The sequence below is a fragment of the Polyodon spathula genome, chromosome 38 (assembly GCF_017654505.1).
Source record: "Polyodon spathula isolate WHYD16114869_AA chromosome 38, ASM1765450v1, whole genome shotgun sequence".
Lineage (NCBI taxonomy): Eukaryota > Metazoa > Chordata > Actinopteri > Acipenseriformes > Polyodontidae > Polyodon > Polyodon spathula.
Window position 1 is genome coordinate 801,388 of NC_054571.1, and position 18,628 is coordinate 820,015.

General features: G+C 44.4%; 1 protein-coding gene across 1 annotated transcript in view; it reads left to right on the top strand.

Annotated features, from left to right (window-relative positions):
- Positions 1-18,434, top strand: part of LOC121304488 (transforming growth factor beta receptor type 3-like) — an 18,985-nt gene extending 551 nt beyond the window's left edge. Inside the window, exons 2-17 of the mRNA XM_041235652.1 lie at positions 177-382; positions 599-736; positions 905-1,085; positions 2,983-3,151; positions 4,736-4,883; positions 6,066-6,249; positions 7,179-7,444; positions 8,284-8,433; positions 9,784-9,891; positions 10,779-10,955; positions 11,948-12,349; positions 13,512-13,671; positions 14,939-15,004; positions 15,472-15,579; positions 17,264-17,354; positions 18,069-18,434. Coding sequence (XP_041091586.1) covers positions 177-382; positions 599-736; positions 905-1,085; positions 2,983-3,151; positions 4,736-4,883; positions 6,066-6,249; positions 7,179-7,444; positions 8,284-8,433; positions 9,784-9,891; positions 10,779-10,955; positions 11,948-12,349; positions 13,512-13,671; positions 14,939-15,004; positions 15,472-15,579; positions 17,264-17,352 — 2,552 coding nt within the window. The 3' untranslated portion in view covers positions 17,353-17,354; positions 18,069-18,434. The remainder of the gene's footprint in view (positions 1-176; positions 383-598; positions 737-904; positions 1,086-2,982; positions 3,152-4,735; positions 4,884-6,065; positions 6,250-7,178; positions 7,445-8,283; positions 8,434-9,783; positions 9,892-10,778; positions 10,956-11,947; positions 12,350-13,511; positions 13,672-14,938; positions 15,005-15,471; positions 15,580-17,263; positions 17,355-18,068) is intronic.
- Positions 18,435-18,628: the final 194 nt, after the last annotated feature.

Here is an 18,628-nt window from a genome sequence, read left to right on the forward strand (position 1 = left end):
GAAAAGGAACACACAGCCACAAATAGTAAAATGCAGGAGACTTTTTAGAAGTTGTTTAAGGTGCCTAACTAAAGCACAAAGGGGTCTAACAAAAAATTCTTCAGGACATAAAAATAAAAACAAGCTTGTTATTGAATTAGTTACATTTCCTTTAGTCTATGCATCAATGAATTGAGCTTCTTGTACTGTTCTGTCTCTGTCCTCCTTTGCAGGATGCTTCTCTCTAGATCAGTGCAGGGAGTCTCCAGTGGGGGCGCTGCACCCAGTCCAGGGTCTTCTGGAGACCTACCGTGCTGGACTGGGCTGTGCCACGCAGGGGAGTCATGGTCACGAGGTCCACGTCATCAACCTGCGCAGGACCTCACTGGACCGGGCCAAACAGGTGAGGAACAGAACCCAATTTCCATCTGATCCCTTCCCAGGAAATCGGAAAAGCTGGGGTAAGTTTGGTCAGTACTTCCAGGATTGCGATGTACTAAGTTCTCGGAGAGCTAAGCAGGAGCAGCAGCAGGATCAAGTCTAGTCAGAACAACTTCTGCTTCTTCTTGAATTGTGATCTGCCGGTGGAAATCTCTTCAGGTCTGTTTGTCCCTCCCAGGTGACGCTGCATTTAAGACCGATCTCCGTGCTGTCCGTCCACCGCAGGCCTCTGATCTTCGTGCTGCGATCCCAGCGTGCCCTGGACTGGCACGTGGAGGCGGAGCGATTGGAACCCGGGGTCCGACACCTGTTCCACGTGAGTTCTGATTGGCCAGTTACCGTACCTTCCATAGTTCTCCTACACATTAAGAACGATGCACAATCATATTGGAATGACGTGTAGCTGCTAAGTAGCTGCTGTATAAAGACGCAGTAATTAGAGGCACTTCATGTAAAGCGCTCCCTTCTCGTGTGTGTTTACAAGGTGTCGGAGGGGTCAGCTGTCCAAAGCCCATTGGAGAACTTCACGCTGTCCCTGCTGTCTGAGAGAAGCTTGCCCAGTCGAAGTGACCGCCTCTTGCGCTGGACATTGAGAAAGTACCAGACAGTGACGTCCTTCACAGAGTTCGACCAGGTCAACCACGTCTACGTGCGCGTCGGACAGGGCGAGTGCTGTTTTTAATTGTACAAGTGTGGAGAGATTTGGCGTTTTTAATAACTGTTTCACGTTTGAGCCTGCTGAATCCATCTTGCCCTGTCCTAAGTGCCCTGTTCCATTTTATTCACCCATCTTTCCAATAATATTTGGCAGAAACTGTGTTCTTTGTAGTTTCTCATCATTTCCCCACTGCATATTAATTATATATTAATTATATTATATATAACAAATGCGACTCTATTAATAACAATATTCCTATTAGAAAAGTTTACACAGCGGTGCATTTCAAGATTTCTTCACGTACAGATCAGCTTACTAAACCATATAAAAATATTTCCAGAAATAGCGTTTAAAATGAACTTTTTTTTTTTTTTTTTTTTTTTTGTAGTGCCACCTAGTGACTGCCGTATTTATTGCAGGCAATCACTTTATCATCAGGCCCCTCTTTTAGTATGGCCCCTGAAAACTATATGCAGAAAATAATTAGAATTAAGGCAGCAAAAAGGTACATTTATTAAACAACAACAAAAAAAAAAAAAGCCAGAAGTGAAAATGTTATCTTATGAAGCTGAAAAAATGGCAAATTGTAGGCAATTTTTTTTTTATCGTCCTGTTGGCATCCGCATCTATCCCAGATATAATGGATTTGGTTATACAGTAGAATGTCAGTTATGAACCCCAAACTTGCAAACTGACCGCTCTACCATGCACCCCATTTTCAGCCGGAAGATAAGTGGATCCTTTTTCTATGTATAGTACAGTGTTCAAGTCCTTTTCAGTTCATCACAATGAGTATTGAATTGCTGTGCTGGATCCTTGTGTTAATCGAGGGTGTAGATAGCAGGCGTTCGCATTTACTGATAACATTGGAAACCCATTTTCAGAGTTACAGACATTTCAGGCTTGCAAACAACCTGCGTTCCCAAGGCGTTCGTGGGGTTCTGCTGTATTCTTTAATGTCTGGAATTTGAGGGTGATTTAATTGTGCAGCATCTTCCCTAGTTAGATCAGGAGCTGATATCTCTTCAGTCAAAGAAGCAGGCTTGGCAATTTTAGACCAACCAGCTGTTGCAGGGGGAAAACGGTTTATTTCTCAAACTGACCATTTTGTGAACGGTGAAAGCAGAACGCATAGAAACACAAATTAAATATACATCAGCTTACTTGATAACGGTGGAAAACCTGCCGTTCACGAAATTAATAATGTGAAAAGCAACGGTCTAGAAATATCTAAAGTACATGACAATGCGCTTGCTGTGGTGTGTTTTAATATTATAAATAACAGCGCTGACTCACTGAATAAATGCTAACATGTAAACATAAGAGCTGGCTGTGCTTCATGCTCTCAGATCAGGACTCTAACACTGAGCGTGCGATATTCCTGTATTACAACTGTACACAATTAGAGGCGCGTTCACCAATTCCATGCACAACACGTGCAAAATGTTCCAAATATAAACATGCTGAGTTCATTGCAGTCGTCAGCTGCATAGATTAAATTCAGCAGAATGAGGCAACAAACAAGCGTCCAGACATTACTGTTTTAGCATCACTTCATTGTCTGAGCAGGTTGTTGTATTTTAAGCAGTTGAATATGATAGCAACCAGCTTGCTCCTGAAGGCTCCAGCAACTGGATTTGGCGTCCGGTTTTTCTTTACTGAGAGCCACTGGCTGCTAAGGCAAAAGGTTTGTGTGGAGGCCTGCTGTCTTAACAGAATATCCCGTAAACGTTCGTGGAACATGCTGTGGTCCTTTCTTTTGCAGAGACTGCAAGTCCACCACCCTCCCTACCACTTTAGGGGCTGGCCCAGATTATTCAGCTCTCCTGATTCGTGGAATAACTGCAGTGCTCCGTGATAGCGGGCTTCACTTTTTTTTTTTTTTTTTTTTTTTTCTGCTCCAGATCCGATGATGCCCGTGTCCTGCGTCCTGAAAAAGCTCTTCCTGTCTCAGAACTACTTGGCCTCTGATCTTCAACCCCAGGAAGTGACAGGCTGTGTGACCCCTGGCCTGGAAATGGACCCAGAAGTTCACTTGATTCACCTCAGGTCCGCCGGGTCAGACCTGTCTGGGTACGGCTTCAACAACATCACTGGGGAGTTGGTTCCAGACTCCCACAATTCTCTGTGTAAAAAAGGGCCTCCTCTTTTCTGTTCTGAATGCCCCGTTATCTAATCTCCATTTGTGACCCCTGGTCCTTGTTTCTTTTTTCAGGTCGAAAAAGTCCCCTGGGTCGACACTGTCAATACCTTTTAGGATTTTGAATGCTTGAATCAGATCGCCGCGTAGTCTTCTTTGTTCAAGACTGAACAGATTCAATTCTTTTAGCCTGTCTGCACCCGACATGCCTTTTAAACCCAGAATAATTCTGGCCGCTCTTTGCACTCTTTCTAGAGCAGCAATATCCTTTTTGTGACCTGAACACTGCATATAGTAGGTGTAGCAATGAATCAACTGCTTACTTTAAATTGTGTATTGTATCGCAGCACAGTATGTATTAGACCCAACACACAGTACAGCTCATTGTAGTTCACTGAATGGTTCTCTGATGAAGAATAAGCTTTGTATCTGGTGTGAATACATACTCTGCCTATCTCGTGTGAGTTCTGTCAAGTGCAATAGTCCATCATGACGATAACAGGACCATGACTTGTGTAGGGAAACTAATCTGATGTCTGCAAATGAGTGCGCACAATACCAACTGCTACGTTAGCAAGTTTCCATTTATTGATTCCAATATTACACATATAGCTTAAACAGCTATCGTTAGACACAGTGTAGCATCTAGTTATAAACAGAAATCAGATGGTGATTGGGGTACCTAATGTTCAGGTACTCAGGTACGGAGGAGGTCTGCCGTCTGGGGAGGATTCAGGCAGGCTTGTCTCGCTCATACTTTCAAATGCCTGTCTTGTATATCTTACCTAGCTGCGTGTGTGTGTGAAGCTGAACTTTGTGAACTCTGCTTCTGTGTTCCAGCCAAAGTCAGTCAAGTTCCCACACTCCACTCAGTTCCTTGTCTTGAGGAGAAAAACATTTCTCTGTTGATAACAGCATAGCATGCAGCTGTGCTTAGCACAGTGTTCCTCCTCAAGTGTGCTTCACAGTATTTGTTTAGTTTTCATTGACCCCTACACATGTATCATTTGAGGTGGATATAGTGAATCAAGGCCCACAGTGTCGATTAGTTTGATTGCTGCCGCCACTGTAATCTGTTAGAGTAAGTAGCGGGGTTCTGAAAAATACAGCATTATACATCCCTGCATGTTACTATAACTGTTTAAATAACGTACCTGTCATTTCCTTTAACTTCCTGACAACTTTTTAAGTTCTTTTCAAAATGTTTGTTATAGTGCACTGGGGTTTGAGATCTGTCTTCTAAATCGCTGTGTTACCTGTTTGACAATGTGGGCAATAATCCTGACGCTATCGGTGCACTAGAGCGGGCATTTTGAAAAGAGCTTTAAAGTTCTAAGTGTAAAAAGTTGTCAGGATGTTAACAGTCAAAAGAGAAACGACAGGTCTGTTATTTAAGCAATTGTAGCAATGCAACGCTATATTTTTCTGAACCCTGCTGCTTATTCTTTAATAGGGGGTGATTCCCTGGTCCAGATGTGGCGTGGGGAAGAGTGAGTGACTGTGTTTTGTGTGTCCAGCCCCCTGCAGGTGGACGTGATGGTCACTCTGCAGCCCCCTGGCGCTCCGCTCACAGTCTGGAGCGACGTCATCCTGCTGCTGAAGTGCGATGCGTCCGTCAACTGGGTGATCAGACCGCGAGGAGTGCGAGGCAGGCTGCGTGTTTATGTGAGTCCAGCCGTTCCTCTTGGAAAAGTGTACCCTGGTATTTGTTTTGCAGTGAATTTTTGCAGTTTTATCCCCATGCTTTTCTCATGGTTGCACTGTGCATATAAAATACCCTTAATATGCTTGATCATACCTTGCTATTCTTTACAATGCTTACCTGTGCTTTACCATGCTTTCACTCTGCTTTACTACACTTTATTATGCTTTTACTAGGGGGAAGCTGTTGTACATGGCTGTAATACTAAAATAAAGTTTGTAAAACCTTCTGACACAAGTTTTCTCAGTACTTTGACTGAGTTTTTTGTGGACACCCAATCTGCGGTTATAATAATTTGTTAATCGAGGACAAGATTGTATATCCCCTTTGTGAAACTACATGAGGAAGTTAAATACATGAACTACATGGTGTTCCATGACTCTGATCAGGGGCAATGTCATAAATCTGGCCAATTCGGATGTTCTCGTTTAACCCCTTAAGGTACAGTGACTCGAGGAGGAAACTGACCATTTGGATGACCAGATCCATTTTAAACCCTGTTTTGTTCACCTTGTTGCAAAAATAAGAAAGTTGGCATACTTTCTATTTGTCGGACGCACATGGCCCTTGTACCTTTAAGGGTTCAGTCGAGCACTCTGACTGCACAGCAATCTCAATTCATTCCTCTTTGCTTGAAGACATTTCACACCTGAAAGAAAGAGTGTGACGGGCAGGGCTGAGACGATACTCGCAGATGCCTTGAAGAAATATTTATCGGCTGTGTTCAATACATCCATTCAGTAATGCGTTGATTTGAAAACAAGAAACGCTGTCCTTCCTTCACCTTTACAATTGATTACCAGTCGAAGGCAGTTCACTTCCCCATTGAGTGTTTTGAAAGCCGATTGGAGGTGGCTCCTCTTCTCATCCTGGGTGCTGACGTTTTTTAATGCCGTACTGAGGCCATCAACTGGCAGTTATGAGGCAATTACGAGTGAGTTTGGGTTTCTGCACTCCCCTAGTGACAACCGGTATTAACATTGATGCCTGAAAATGCAAACCATATATCAACTAAGTTAGGGTGGGATAAAGGCTTTGAAAGTAAGCCCTTCTTTGTCTATCAGTTGTTCCGTTTCAGTGTGAAATGTGGGGATCTGATTCTGTGCGGTGTTGTGTGTTTTATTTATTTATTTATTTTTTTGCAGGCGTCCAACAGCATCTCCATTGGTTTGGCCCCCGAGCACCTGGCCCTCACCACCACAGTCTCTGACGACCTGCAGGTGACCCCTGACCTCCTGGCGTGGGCCAATGAGAGGGGTTTCCCTGCCGTGACATCGTACACAGAGGCAGGGCTGGCCAACAGATTTGTGGTCACAGTGACGAAGCACGGTACTTTTAAGAAATGTTAATTTTGTTTTGTTCCTATATAGCTATGGCCCAAGGTTTTGCGTCACGCTATAGAATTAACACATTTTTCTTCATAAAGTGAAATGAGGCCTGCTGAGTAATGTTATGTAAGCATATTAAAATAGATGCCGCTTTGTGGTTTTCCACGTACTTAATGAAAAACTGACAATAATTGAAAATATGTGACATTTCTAAATCTAACATGAAATAGTGTGATATGGCTTCTGGTAGACTAATACCATCTAAATTATGTGATGCAAAACTTTACCTTTGCTGTATCCCATGTTCTCTGTATCAACACCCCCTCTCCCCACTCACCCAACATAGTCCAGTTTTGTAATTTTTAACATTTTTTGTATTTACACATAAATTAACTAAAGGATTGCTGTTTTCAGCTTTCAGGAACGTTCGCCAGGAGAAAGAGTCTCTTCTGCACGTCGCGGTGTATCCACCTGCTGCAACATACTGGTGCTCTGATTTGAAATGAACGCAACAAAAAAAAAACAGCATTGTTGCAGGAGGGAGTGTGATCTGGATACACTGCCATCCTTAGAGATTTATTTTTTTTTTTTTCCAGTTTAGACTTAAAGTAATCCAAAGTTTCAGCCTGCCTGACGTGAACCGGAATAACGTTCCATGTTTGTTTTAGCCACGAGAATGAACAGTTTTCTCAGTTGTGTGGGAGCCAGGAGGATTATTCTCATGATGTAAAATTAATGAGAGCGATGGATACAACGTTTGTGACTTTAATGGCCTGTTAGTTCAGTCTCCTTCTCCCGCGCCCCAGTTCTCCTTTCCTGACGTTTCTATTGGCCTTTTAGTTGACTGGTTCCTTCTCTCAGCCAATCGGTGTGTAGAACCCTTTCCCCCCAAATTGTGATTGTACAGTCCTGTGCCGGGTATCGTTCCAGGTGTTGCTGATCTCCTGGACTCCGCCTTGCCCTTCCAGCAGCCTCAGCCCTGGCACGCAGACTCTGTGCCCGCGGTGCCTCCTGGCGTTGGGTTGGAGGGCTTGCTGAAGCACTGGATGTCTCCAGGGGGAGGAGGAGGAGGAGGAGGAGAAGGGAGGGGAGACAGCGAGTCACTCCCAGGTCAGGACCATTCCGTCGAGGGGGTTGTGCTTGTCCAGTGCCTGGGAGCCACTATATCCATCCTGGTACGAGCGGATCTACTCCAGGTTAGTGCCCACAGCTACTTACTAAAGTTACCCAAGACACTACTTCAAAAGTGGAAACTGGGTATAAGTTTAGAACAGAAGGTAGGAAGCACTGTTTTTACACAGAGAGTTATAAATGCATGGAATAGCCTGCCAGGTGATCAGGTCTAAAACACTGGGAACATTTAAAAAAAAAAAAAAAAAAGATTCTGTGCTTTTAAATTTGTTCTCACCAGTAGGGGAAATAAGGGACAAGCCTTGATGGGCCGAATGGCCTTTTCCCATTCCCAGACTTTTCTTATGTTCTCCTGCAGCTGCCTGCTCCCTGGTTAAAGCTCTTGCTGTGCCTCCCTGTAAGGAATCGAATTTGTCTCAAGTGTCTGTCTTAAATATCCTGCCTACCTGCGTGCGTGTGTGTTTGTGAAGCTGATATTTGCGAACTGTGCTTGCACTCTGTTTTCCTAACATCTAAACCCTATCAATTTCATGGCGTGAGTTACAGTGTTGTTCCAGACACAGAACATACATCTCGTCTACACAAGGTCAAATGTGCCGCACTTTATCATTTACTTGTTCCTTTTGTATCGGTTGATTTGAGTTGGAAAACATCCTCCCACGAGTGCTTACCTTACAGCTGTGCCTCTCCAGTGTTCTCAAGTGTGCTTCCAATAGATAACCCAATTCATTAACCTCTACATTCCCAGTCACTGCACAACTTAAACATGAAATGATGCATACCAATGTTTCTGAGCTGAAGCAATGCTTAAGAGGAGGAATTGCATCATGAAAGTAGACATTTCTGTTTGACTCGGAGAAGTGATGCTATCCCTCCCTCTTTCCCTCTCCCTCTCTCTTCTCAGTCTCTGGGTCTGGCGTTGGCAGACCTCACTCTAAAGGATCCCAGCTGCAAGGTGGAGTCAAACGGCACCGACTTCCTGCTGGAGTTTGACGTCGCTTCCTGCGGGACGGTGGCGGATTGGAGCTTGCTGGGGGTGAGGTATCGGAACGCGGTGAGTCGCGGGCAGAAAGCACTTCCGCTGGGTTTTCAAAAAAAGGGTTCGACCAGCAACAAAAAAACCAAACAAACCACCTCTTTAAACATGCATGGTTTTGCAGTGCGCTTATACAGGACAGCCAATGAGATTTTTAACCAGGGTGTAGCTGCTGAGATTTGCTTTAGAAAATAAAACTGGTTCCAGCAAACCCTTGACTGGATTTAAAAAAAGTTTCATTTGAGTTGTGTTCCCTCATCAGAGAAGAGATCTTGCAGTTTGCCGTGCTGAAATGAAAAATCATAAACACAGTACAAGTGTATATACGCTATAGTAGAAAAAGGGACAGTCTATCTATCTGTTGTGGCAGGGATGGGGTTAAAACCCTCCCTGCCAAGTTTAATTGTATTAGTTAATTGTTTTATGGTTTGTGTTGGCAGTTGGCTTCCTTATTGCAAATTTGAGGCCAGCTGCCAAGTACAAAAGGAGAGCAGCCAGTCTGCTCAGGGCTGCTGCTGTGCAGAGAGAGCCTCAAAGATACTGTGTGAACTCTGGTGTTTGTGTAGTTTGTCAGGTAAACCACTTGGCTGTCCTGTGAGTTGGTCAGGGAACCTGCAAGCGTCTAGTAACTGTTCGAAAGAGCTAGGTGTTTGTTTTGGTTATTGTTTTGCTGTGTAAAATAAAAGTGCACAGAGAAAGTACTGAAAACAAGTTCCTGTGTGTGTCTGGGTCAGTTATAGGCTGGAGAAAGAACCCGAGAGAAGCAATATCTCTCGCACTGTCTACCCTTCTACATTTATACATAACGAAGAAGAAAAGTAATTGACAAACTACAATAGCTACAACGTTTGGCTTCCACCGCCTTCAGTAGGATGGTAGAAAGAGCCAGGAAGACTGAAGACTTACAGACGAATGCTCTGAGAACACTGAGACACTGACAGTTCTGAGGTGGAGTTCCAATCCTAAAAGGATGCATCGTCTTCCAGGTTCAGTCCATGGGGAAATGAAGCCTCAAGCCTGCGAATCCAGAGGTTTTCCCTTCTATCTAACATGTTAGGATTCTGTTGGAATCAAGTCCTACATGTTCCTGTATAAGGACACTCCTTTGCTGTTCTCAATATTTCCCTGTTTTTAGTGCGTGGGTCAGACAGTGAAATGAAGAGCTGTGCTGTGTGTGTGCATGGTCTCATTTGGGGGCAGGGAGGGTGCGGGAGTTTGCTTTTTTTTTTTTTTTTTTAAAACAACATTTTGTAGCAAGATTAGGTATGTCACTGCTACCTCTATCAGGTTTTTCAGGTTGATATGAAAATACCTCGACTCCAGCTGGTTGTAATTATATCCCTATCCTGTCATTTCTCTGCTGCCCAGGTGTTGCTATGGAAACCTTCGGGTTCCGTTACCCCCGGCAACGACACAGAAGAGAAAGAGACCCCTCCTGCACCGAGAGGCACTGGCCGATCGCCTCAAGTTATTAATGTGAGAGAATTAGAAAAGTGTTTTCTTTTTGTATTTTATTATCTTGTGTTCATTTTGAAACCTCTTCACTACCAATAGACAGTGGTGTTCAGCTGCTGTGTAAGGAAAGTCCAGCAGGGAGCAGCACTGGGTTATTATTATTATTATTATTATTATATTATTATTATTATTATTATTATTATTATTATTATTGTTTAATAAGTGCAGGGTTACAATGCAAATACAGTATGGTTTACAGGAAGTTCAGTAATAGTGCTAGAATACATTATCAACTAGGATGCAACAAGTTAGGATTACAACAATGTCTACAATGTAGATATATCTGTAGTACACTAGTGCAATAGCTGAGGATCCAGTAACCTGATGCTGAGGGCAGGCAAGTCCAGCGCAGAGCAGGAGGTGCAGAGCAAGAGATCCACAAGAGCAGTCTGAACAGGGAGGTCTTGCGGAGGCAGCGGAGCAGTTCTGAAGTTTATACTGGTCAGAGCTCCTAGTTGACTGCTTGACAACTGGTCATGCTGGAGAGTCTGTGTTCACTCAAACAGTACATTACAGATACAATATACAAACAGCAGGAGTAATTCACTTACGCATTGTTATTATTTTTAAAGAAACAATCCGGTACCATTACACAATTAAAACCGCACACAGAAAATGATCACACGTACAAAGCAAGTTTTTCATCCTTCAAAAACCACGCCTCCTACACCCCAGATCATTTCAAACGCAATCAGTTTAGAATCTGGAGGCTGCCGGGACTTTGAAACACCTCCAGGGAAAACCTGGTTCTGTCAGGGTTTTATTCTGCTTTTGATTAGTTTGGCCTCCTCTCCTCGCTCTCGTTACCAGGCACCTGTCAATCTCTCTCTCTCTGTCTCTCCCGGCAGTTCAGCTGCCTGGCCCCCTCCCCAGCCCTCCGAGCCGGGCAGCCCGGGGCAATGCGATTCTCGGGGGGTCTGGGCGGACCCCCTCTCTTCAGCATGGACCTGTACAGCTCCGAGTCTTTCCTACAACACCACCCGGGCCCCTGCATCATCTCCGCCAACAGTCGCGTCTTCGTGGAGGTAAAGTACTGAAGCCAGACGAGGAAGAAGCCAATGAGAGCGTGGCCCCGTATAGAGACAAGGCTTGGATCCAGGCACCTGTTTTCCAATGTGCTGTATTCAAAATGCATGGCTTATTTAATAACAGGAAACAAGGCTCCCGTTGCGTAGCGGTTTTGATCGTTCCAGGTTTTAATACATGCTTGATTAGTGCAACACCTGCCTTTTTTTTTTTTTTTTTTTTTTTTTTCTTGTCGTCTATTGCCACCAAAACCTAGAGAAAAGAATTTCCTCACAGCACATTACAGCCAGTATGAGAATGAGTTCCCTTGCCATCCTTTTAAACATGATTCAATTCTGTGCAGGCTCGATATAATTGTCGGTTTGTTTATTAATCCTGCATTAGCCAATCCGACGAACGAGCTGCAGCTTCCAAAAATAACACGCCTGTTGCCGAGGAGAACAAGTAAGACTTATTTAACAGTAAAGCAACAGGAGTGGAAAGAAATTAGACGCCAGACACTTTTCACAGTACTTGATCACAATGTAGCAATGTGCTGGGTTATTATAGAGGAGAATCTGCAAGGCAGGCGTATGCACACTTGTCTCCTGAAATAAAAATGCACCCCATGTGTCATTCAGTACTGATTTTCCCCCTGCCTTTTGAGATAAGATTTTGCATAGCAGTTTCACCCATTCCAGGTTTTACTGTGAGCTTGATAAGCCACAGTATCTAGGTAACAAGCTCAGGTGTCTTATTAAACTCACAGTGAAACCAAGCATGGATCAAACCGCTATGCAATTGGAGTCTTATTCCCAGCCCTGTGCTGTTTTAAGGTTAAAAATGATACAGTAGTTTAATTGCACCCTTTTCACACTTTCCTTTTTTATTTGTGACTTACATTGATTTTTATATCGTGCCTTGAAATGATGTAACTTCATCGAAGGACCAGCACAACTTAAGAGGAAGTGACAAAGCCAACCTTTCTCTCTCTCTCTCTCTCTCTGTCCAGGTGGTGGTTCTGTGGAGCGAGCCTGGCCTGGGTCTGGGGGTGCAGTCCTGCTTCCTGTCCCCTCTCTCGGACCCCGAGGGGGGACCAGGCTGGACGGTCATCGCGGAGGAGTGTCCTCAAGACGACTCTGTCACGTTCTACAGCGAGGGAGCAGGGGGGAAGAGGAGCAGCCCTTCCTGGGAGGGAGCGGGGAGGAGCACCTTCTTCAACCAGGGACACAGCGGGGGACAGACCTTCTACGCCGCAGGACGTGCCCCGGAGGGACAGGGGGGGACGAGGGACAGACGGCTGTTTAGCTTCGTGTTGCGTCCTCAGTACAACAACTCGGTCCAGTTCCTGCACTGCAAACTGACGCTGTGTGAGAGAGGTGGTGCACCCCCAAGCCAGGCTGGCATGCCCAGGGTAAGTGCAGCTTTGTCTCAAATCTGATACAATGTTTAGCCACCCCTGCTATATTATTTTTTTAAATCTAGCCTTGTGTGTTGCTGGACAGTGGGGTGGGGGGGTGGAGTTTGCACCAGAAACAGAGTCTAGTTACATAATTATGTAGTTTTTCTCATTTAAAAAATGGTTGGGGATTACAGGGTTAAATACTAAAAGTAAAAAAGTGTTACTGACCAGGCTGTAGGATTTAAAACAACATGCATTGTTTCCCCTAACTCTTCTGTTAAGTTGTACGCATTCCTGCAACATTATCACGATTGTTTTGATATTGTTGTTAACTTGCCTCTGGTCATAAATCCTGTTTATTTTAGTTTCGCATCAGTTATGCATTGGCTGTTCCCGTCAAAATGTCTTCTAAACATTTGCAGCTTCAGTCCAGCCTGTTCAACCAGAAACGCATCATTGCTTCCCGACTCCTCTCACAAAGTCCAGAGTTTTTGATTTCCAATGTAAAATAAGTAGTCAAAGCTAATTTTATGATCCGGGAGATGTTGAAAACAATATTGCAGGAATACGCCCAACAAAGCAGAAAGCCAGGGAAAGTAACGCATTGTGTTTGAAACCCGACTGCCTGTTCAGTAACGCTTTAAATAAGCCTTTCTCAGTGTCTGAGTTGATTTACATAAAGTGAAATAAAACGGGCTGATACCTGGAGCCAGCATTACACTCAGCCATCAGCACCAGGCCTATAGGAAATCCATGTTACCTGGAGGGAAAGTGCTGGAGGCTCCTATATTACAGTGAAGCTACGTCTGGGTTGGTCCCCCTCACTACTATCGCACTGTGCCTTAATGAAAGCCGAGTCCAATGTTAGCATGAACTAAATAACAGCTACTCTGGTGTTATAAAAGGCATTCCTTGCATCGCTGGCTGCTGTGGACTCCCACCTCCCAAAGTGTTAAGGTGGGAAGGATCCCGCACTGGCCCCGCTTGGAGGAATGCTTTAGAAGATAAAGAGAAACGATAGAAAAAGAAAAGACGAGAAAGCAGGGGAGAGTTCTAGATTTTGTGGTGGTGTTTTAGTAATGGGTTATCGGTTATTGATTGTTGCCTCCTTGTCTTTTTCCCTTTTCCCTCTCTTGTTCACTCCCTCCCTCCCTCCCTCCCTCCCTGTCTGCAGTGTGTGTCCCTGGACGAGGCCTGCACTGGCAGTATCGCCCCGCTCTCGGTCAGCTCTCTCTGGGGTCAGTTTGGCAGGACCCTGTCCAAACCCATCCTGGTCACTGAGGAGGGAGAGCTGCCTGCCCTAGGATTGCCCAGGACAGCAGCCCATTCTGTCGGTCAGCTCACAAAACAACAGGATGTTAATACAGCAGTGTGCACATGTATTAGAGCACCCCATTGCTTCTGTAGTTTTGATTTGTTGTGCATATGAAATCAAACCACTAACTGAAAATCTTGGAAAATTGTCAAAATAGGCAAATTAGCAATTTGTCTAATTTAATTGGTGACTGTAATAGGCCACACATGCAATTCATTTAAAATAGTAAGAGAAAATGAACACATAGCCACAAATGGTAAATTGCATGAGACGTTTTAGAAATTGTTTAAGATGCTTAATTAAAACCACAAAGTGGTCTGACATTGTCATACACAAGTGCCTATTTTTTCTATATCACTGATTACTGACAGAAACTGAAATTCTCGCACCCTGAGGTTTTCATGCAGGTAGGTGTATATTGAGGTGCTGAAATACATTTTCACACGACTGTATGGTCAGTACGATTAGGTTAGACTGTAGTGTTAGGGACCTTTGTGTTTTTAAAACTAAAACGTTCTTCGTAAAGTTGCCTGTACTTGCTTTGAAATCTGCCTCACCTCTGTCCGGATTCATTTGCAGGTTCAGTCATTTTGGCTTCTTCATGACCAGCACGGTGCTTACAGGAGCGCCTGTCTTGTTGCATTGCACGCATTGGTTGAATGATTGCATGCTTCATGCTGAAAGTGGGGTGTTTGAGTTTGGTGTTTGTAACTCTGAGGTTCTGCTGCATTTTTTTTATGTTTATCACCAACAGCAGGTTTCACAGATCTGCAGTATTTAGAAGTACTAAAAGTCTTATTCAGTGTTTTTAAAGCTGGCACTTCTAGTTATGGATGGCGTTAGGGCAGTACTTGAAAACCGTTCTATGTGTGTGTAAATTCACAGGTCTGTGTGTTTAGAGAATATTCGTAATTTAGTTCTTACTGTTCCCTTATTAAAGCACAGCAAATTGGAACAAAGCACAGTGAAATCATGGTAAAGCATAGACAAACACTGGAAATCAGAGGTATGGTAAAGCATATTAAAAAGCAAAGCATGGCAACTAACCCTTATTGAAGTTTCCTTTAGTACAAGCATAGCTAAGTGGAATAAAGCACAGTGAAAGCATGATAAAGCAGAGAGAGGTATGGTAAAACATATCGAAAAGCACGGCAAATCAGGGTAAGCTATGGGAAATGCATAGTATAACCGTGGGAAATGCATGGTACATAAAAGTGCAAACATACTGAGATTGCTAACGAAGAAAAAGTTCTTCATTATTATTCTTATTTAATTTTTTTTCTCAGGAAATATAATGGGAAACCCAAGAGCCGGCTCCCTTTCTGTTCCCTGGGCCGGCCCTTCTGCTGCTTGTAAGTGTCTGCGATCACCTCCTCCAGACTAAACATATAGAAAAGAGGGGTTTGGATGAGAAGCTGGCTGGCCCAGGCCAAATCCAGCATGGTAGCCAGTGAGCTGAGGCTTCTGGGATCATTTAGAGATGTTAATAGTTTGGAGTTTGCACATTTCCGAATGGTAAACGCTTGGGTTGCGTTGAAGAGACCCACACGCCACAGTATGTGTAGAATTTCTTGCCCGCATTGTTTCACCGCGGGTTTTCCACTGGTTAAACAACCGCACATGTGGTTTCAGTCCGAGTGCTTTTGCTCCCTCCCAGTTTCTCATTGGGTCTGGATGACTCGTATGACCCCCCACATTCATCCACATACACAGGGGAGAAGGCTATTTACTGCAAAATTTACACTCAAAACTCATGGGGGTACAATTAGGGTTACAATTTGCACCCATGTCTTGACGGCCCTGCCTCTCTCACACACAGATGTGGACACTGGGCTGGATGCCCGCGTGGTTGTTGGCATCACGTTCACAGCCTTCCTGATCGGCGTGTGTCTGACCGCGGCGCTCTGGTGCATCTACTCCAGAACGGGTAAACTGTCCGCCTCTTCCCTTCACTCTGCCTGCTCCTTCAATGGGACGAGCGCTGAGAATAAAAGCAAATAATCAACAGCGCTCTAGGTGATGTGCGTGCTGGGTGTTTTACGCATTGACAAAATCTGAATTATGCGTGATGTTTAAATGTAATGTCTATTGAATACACAGAGGAATTTTGCTGCACAGCTTGGGTTCGCATGATGCCAAGCTTCTTCTTGTTGTTCGTTGGTTCCCGGCTTCTCTGTGGTTAAATGTGAATATACTTCATGCTGTGGCTAGTGAATGCCAGGACATTGTAGCCTGCCTGGGAATTGCCAGAAACATGTGATCAATAAGTCCAGGTTAAAAAAAAAAAACATTTGGGGGGGCTCCCGATGGCACATCCAGTAAAGGCACACCACATGGAGTGCTGGCTGCGGCCTATACCCTGGAGGTCACCAGTTCAAATCCAGGCTATTCCAGTTCCCAGGGGAGCAACGTCCAGGAGGGGAGAGCTTGGGTCAGCCAGGGTGTCCTCGGCTCACTGCGCATCAGCGACCCCTGTAGACTGGCCAGGCGCCTGCGGGCTTGCCTGTAAGCTGCCCAGAGCTGCGTTGTCCTCCGACACTGTAGCTCTGGGTTGGCCGCATGGCAGGTCTGCAGCATGAAAAGAAGCATTTGGCTGACAGCACCCGTTTCAGAGGACAGCGTGTGTTCGTCTTCGCACAGGGGTGGTGACTACTAAATTTAATTAAAAAAATTTACAGTTGAATCCATTCACTTGCAGTGCGTGTTTGTGATGGGTGAATAAGGGACTGGATTCTGTATTTCCCTGCACTGTTTTAGTCCTCCTCAACCTAATCTACCAATTCACCAACATGTCATCTGAATTTTGGGAAGGGAAATCTATATAGTAAACCCAATATTCTGTGTTTGGAGAGAGGCGGGATGCTTTACATTGCTGTAGCAAAGCGATCAATCAGGAATACAATATTATCATCTCTTTGAAGTATGTGCATGTCGACTTTCTGTTCAGTATATCCCATCTGCAGCATGGGAATTAAATATGTGTGCTCTGCTTCCGTATTTATTTGCTTCAGTCATATTGTTTGTGGTCAATAAAGCAAGTAAGAATAATGTATTGTTTTTATTACAGTAAGACTAGTTAATGCATAGCCCATAAGTTAGCATTAAAGTATGTACAGTATTTATCAAGGTGATGTTGTATTTTACCCACAAAGTTCGTTATCACTCTAAAAGCTAACAACAACTCGCTTTCAACTGCGATATACATTTCAAGCAGCCTAGGCAATCCAGTTCAGGAAAAATGTCTTCACACAAAAAAAGCCTAACATTTGTTTGGTGTATAATAGCATTAATACCCTTCCCAGCGGTCAGTACCTGCTAGAATACTGACCTCATCTTCTGCCATCTCTCCTTACGACTCATTACACTCGGCTGTTGTCACTGTGAAATATCTAGCAGCTACCAGCAATGGAATCAAGACTCCTATTGCACAGCGGTTTCACCCATTCCAGGTTTTACTACAAGCTTGAATAGCTCCAGTGTATAGGTAACATGGTCATGTGTGTCCTATTGATGCATTAAACTGCTATGCAATGGGAGTCTTATTTCCGTCCCTGAGGAAATTGCACGTTAATGCTTAAAACAAGTATGTTTCATATGCTTTGTGTTTTCAGACATGCCGAAGCTAAAAAAGGGAAACCCACCTTTCAACAATGAAGACCCCAGGAGACCCTATGTGGACCACTGCAGTAGCTCTGTGTAGAGGTGAGGACTGTATCCCATTGTGCACCCAGTAACCTGATGATAGAGAACTCCACTCTCCACACTGCAGAGCGCTCTAGCAGTATAGGAAAGAGAACTCCACTCTCCACACTGCAGAGCGCTCTAGCAGTATAGGAAAGAGAACTCCACTCTCCACACTGCAGAGCGCTCTAGCAGTATAGGAAAGAGAACTCCACTCTCCACACTGCAGAGCGCTCTAGCAGTATAGGAAAGAGAACTCCACTCTCAACACTGCAGAGCGCTCTAGCAGTATAGGAAAGAGAACTCCACTCTCAACACTGCAGAGCGCTCTAGCAGTATAGGAAAGAGAACTCCACTCTCCACACTGCAGAGCGCTCTAGCAGTATAGGAAAGAGAACTCCACTCTGCAGAGCACTGCAGAGCTCAACACTAGCAGCTCTATAGGAAAGAGAACTCCACTCTCAACACTGCAGAGCGCTCTAGCAGTATAGGAAAGAGAACTCCACTCTCCACACTGCAGAGCGCTCTAGCAGTATAGGAAAGAGAACTCCACTCTCCACACTGCAGAGCGCTCTAGCAGTATAGGAAAGAGAACTCCACTCTCCACACTGCAGAGCGCTCTAGCAGTATAGGAAAGAGAACCCCACTCCACACTCCACTACACCCTGCATTCACAAGCGTCGTCCAGTTCAGCAAAGAAAAAAGTAAACGCTTTCTTTTCCATCTTCATTTCAGGCTTGTTGCATCCCGACAAGATAAAGTCTCACTTTATTCTGCATCGAACGCGTCTCCCTGCCTGTCCTCTTACTGTCTCTCGAACCCACTCCAGGGAAAAAGCACAGCTGTTGAGCTACAGCATTTTTCCGTCTGTGTTTTTCTTCGTTTTCAAACAGGCTCGGAGTAGCTGTGTCCTCTCTCTCTACAGTTAAGCCATTGCACTTCTCTGCTGCTACCAGCTACCCTGAGCACTGAAAGACAAGTTCTCATTACCTGGAGTTTTACCTACAATTCAGCGTTGACTCTGTTTGATTTGTATGTAAAAAAGGAAGAAAGTAGTACTGGTAATTATAAGAATAATAAATAATATGCCTCTTTTTCGTATCTGAAATGTGATGTCTTGTTTTAATATATATATATTTTTTTAAGTGACTGTTTTGCTGGTCAGACCCACACATTGACATTCATACCTGCAGACTCGCGGCAGTCATTGAAGTCAGCCTGCAAAGTCAAGCTATATGTGAGAATTGATTTAATGTCAATCTTGGCTGGTTCCTGGATTCAGTGCGCCGCACAGG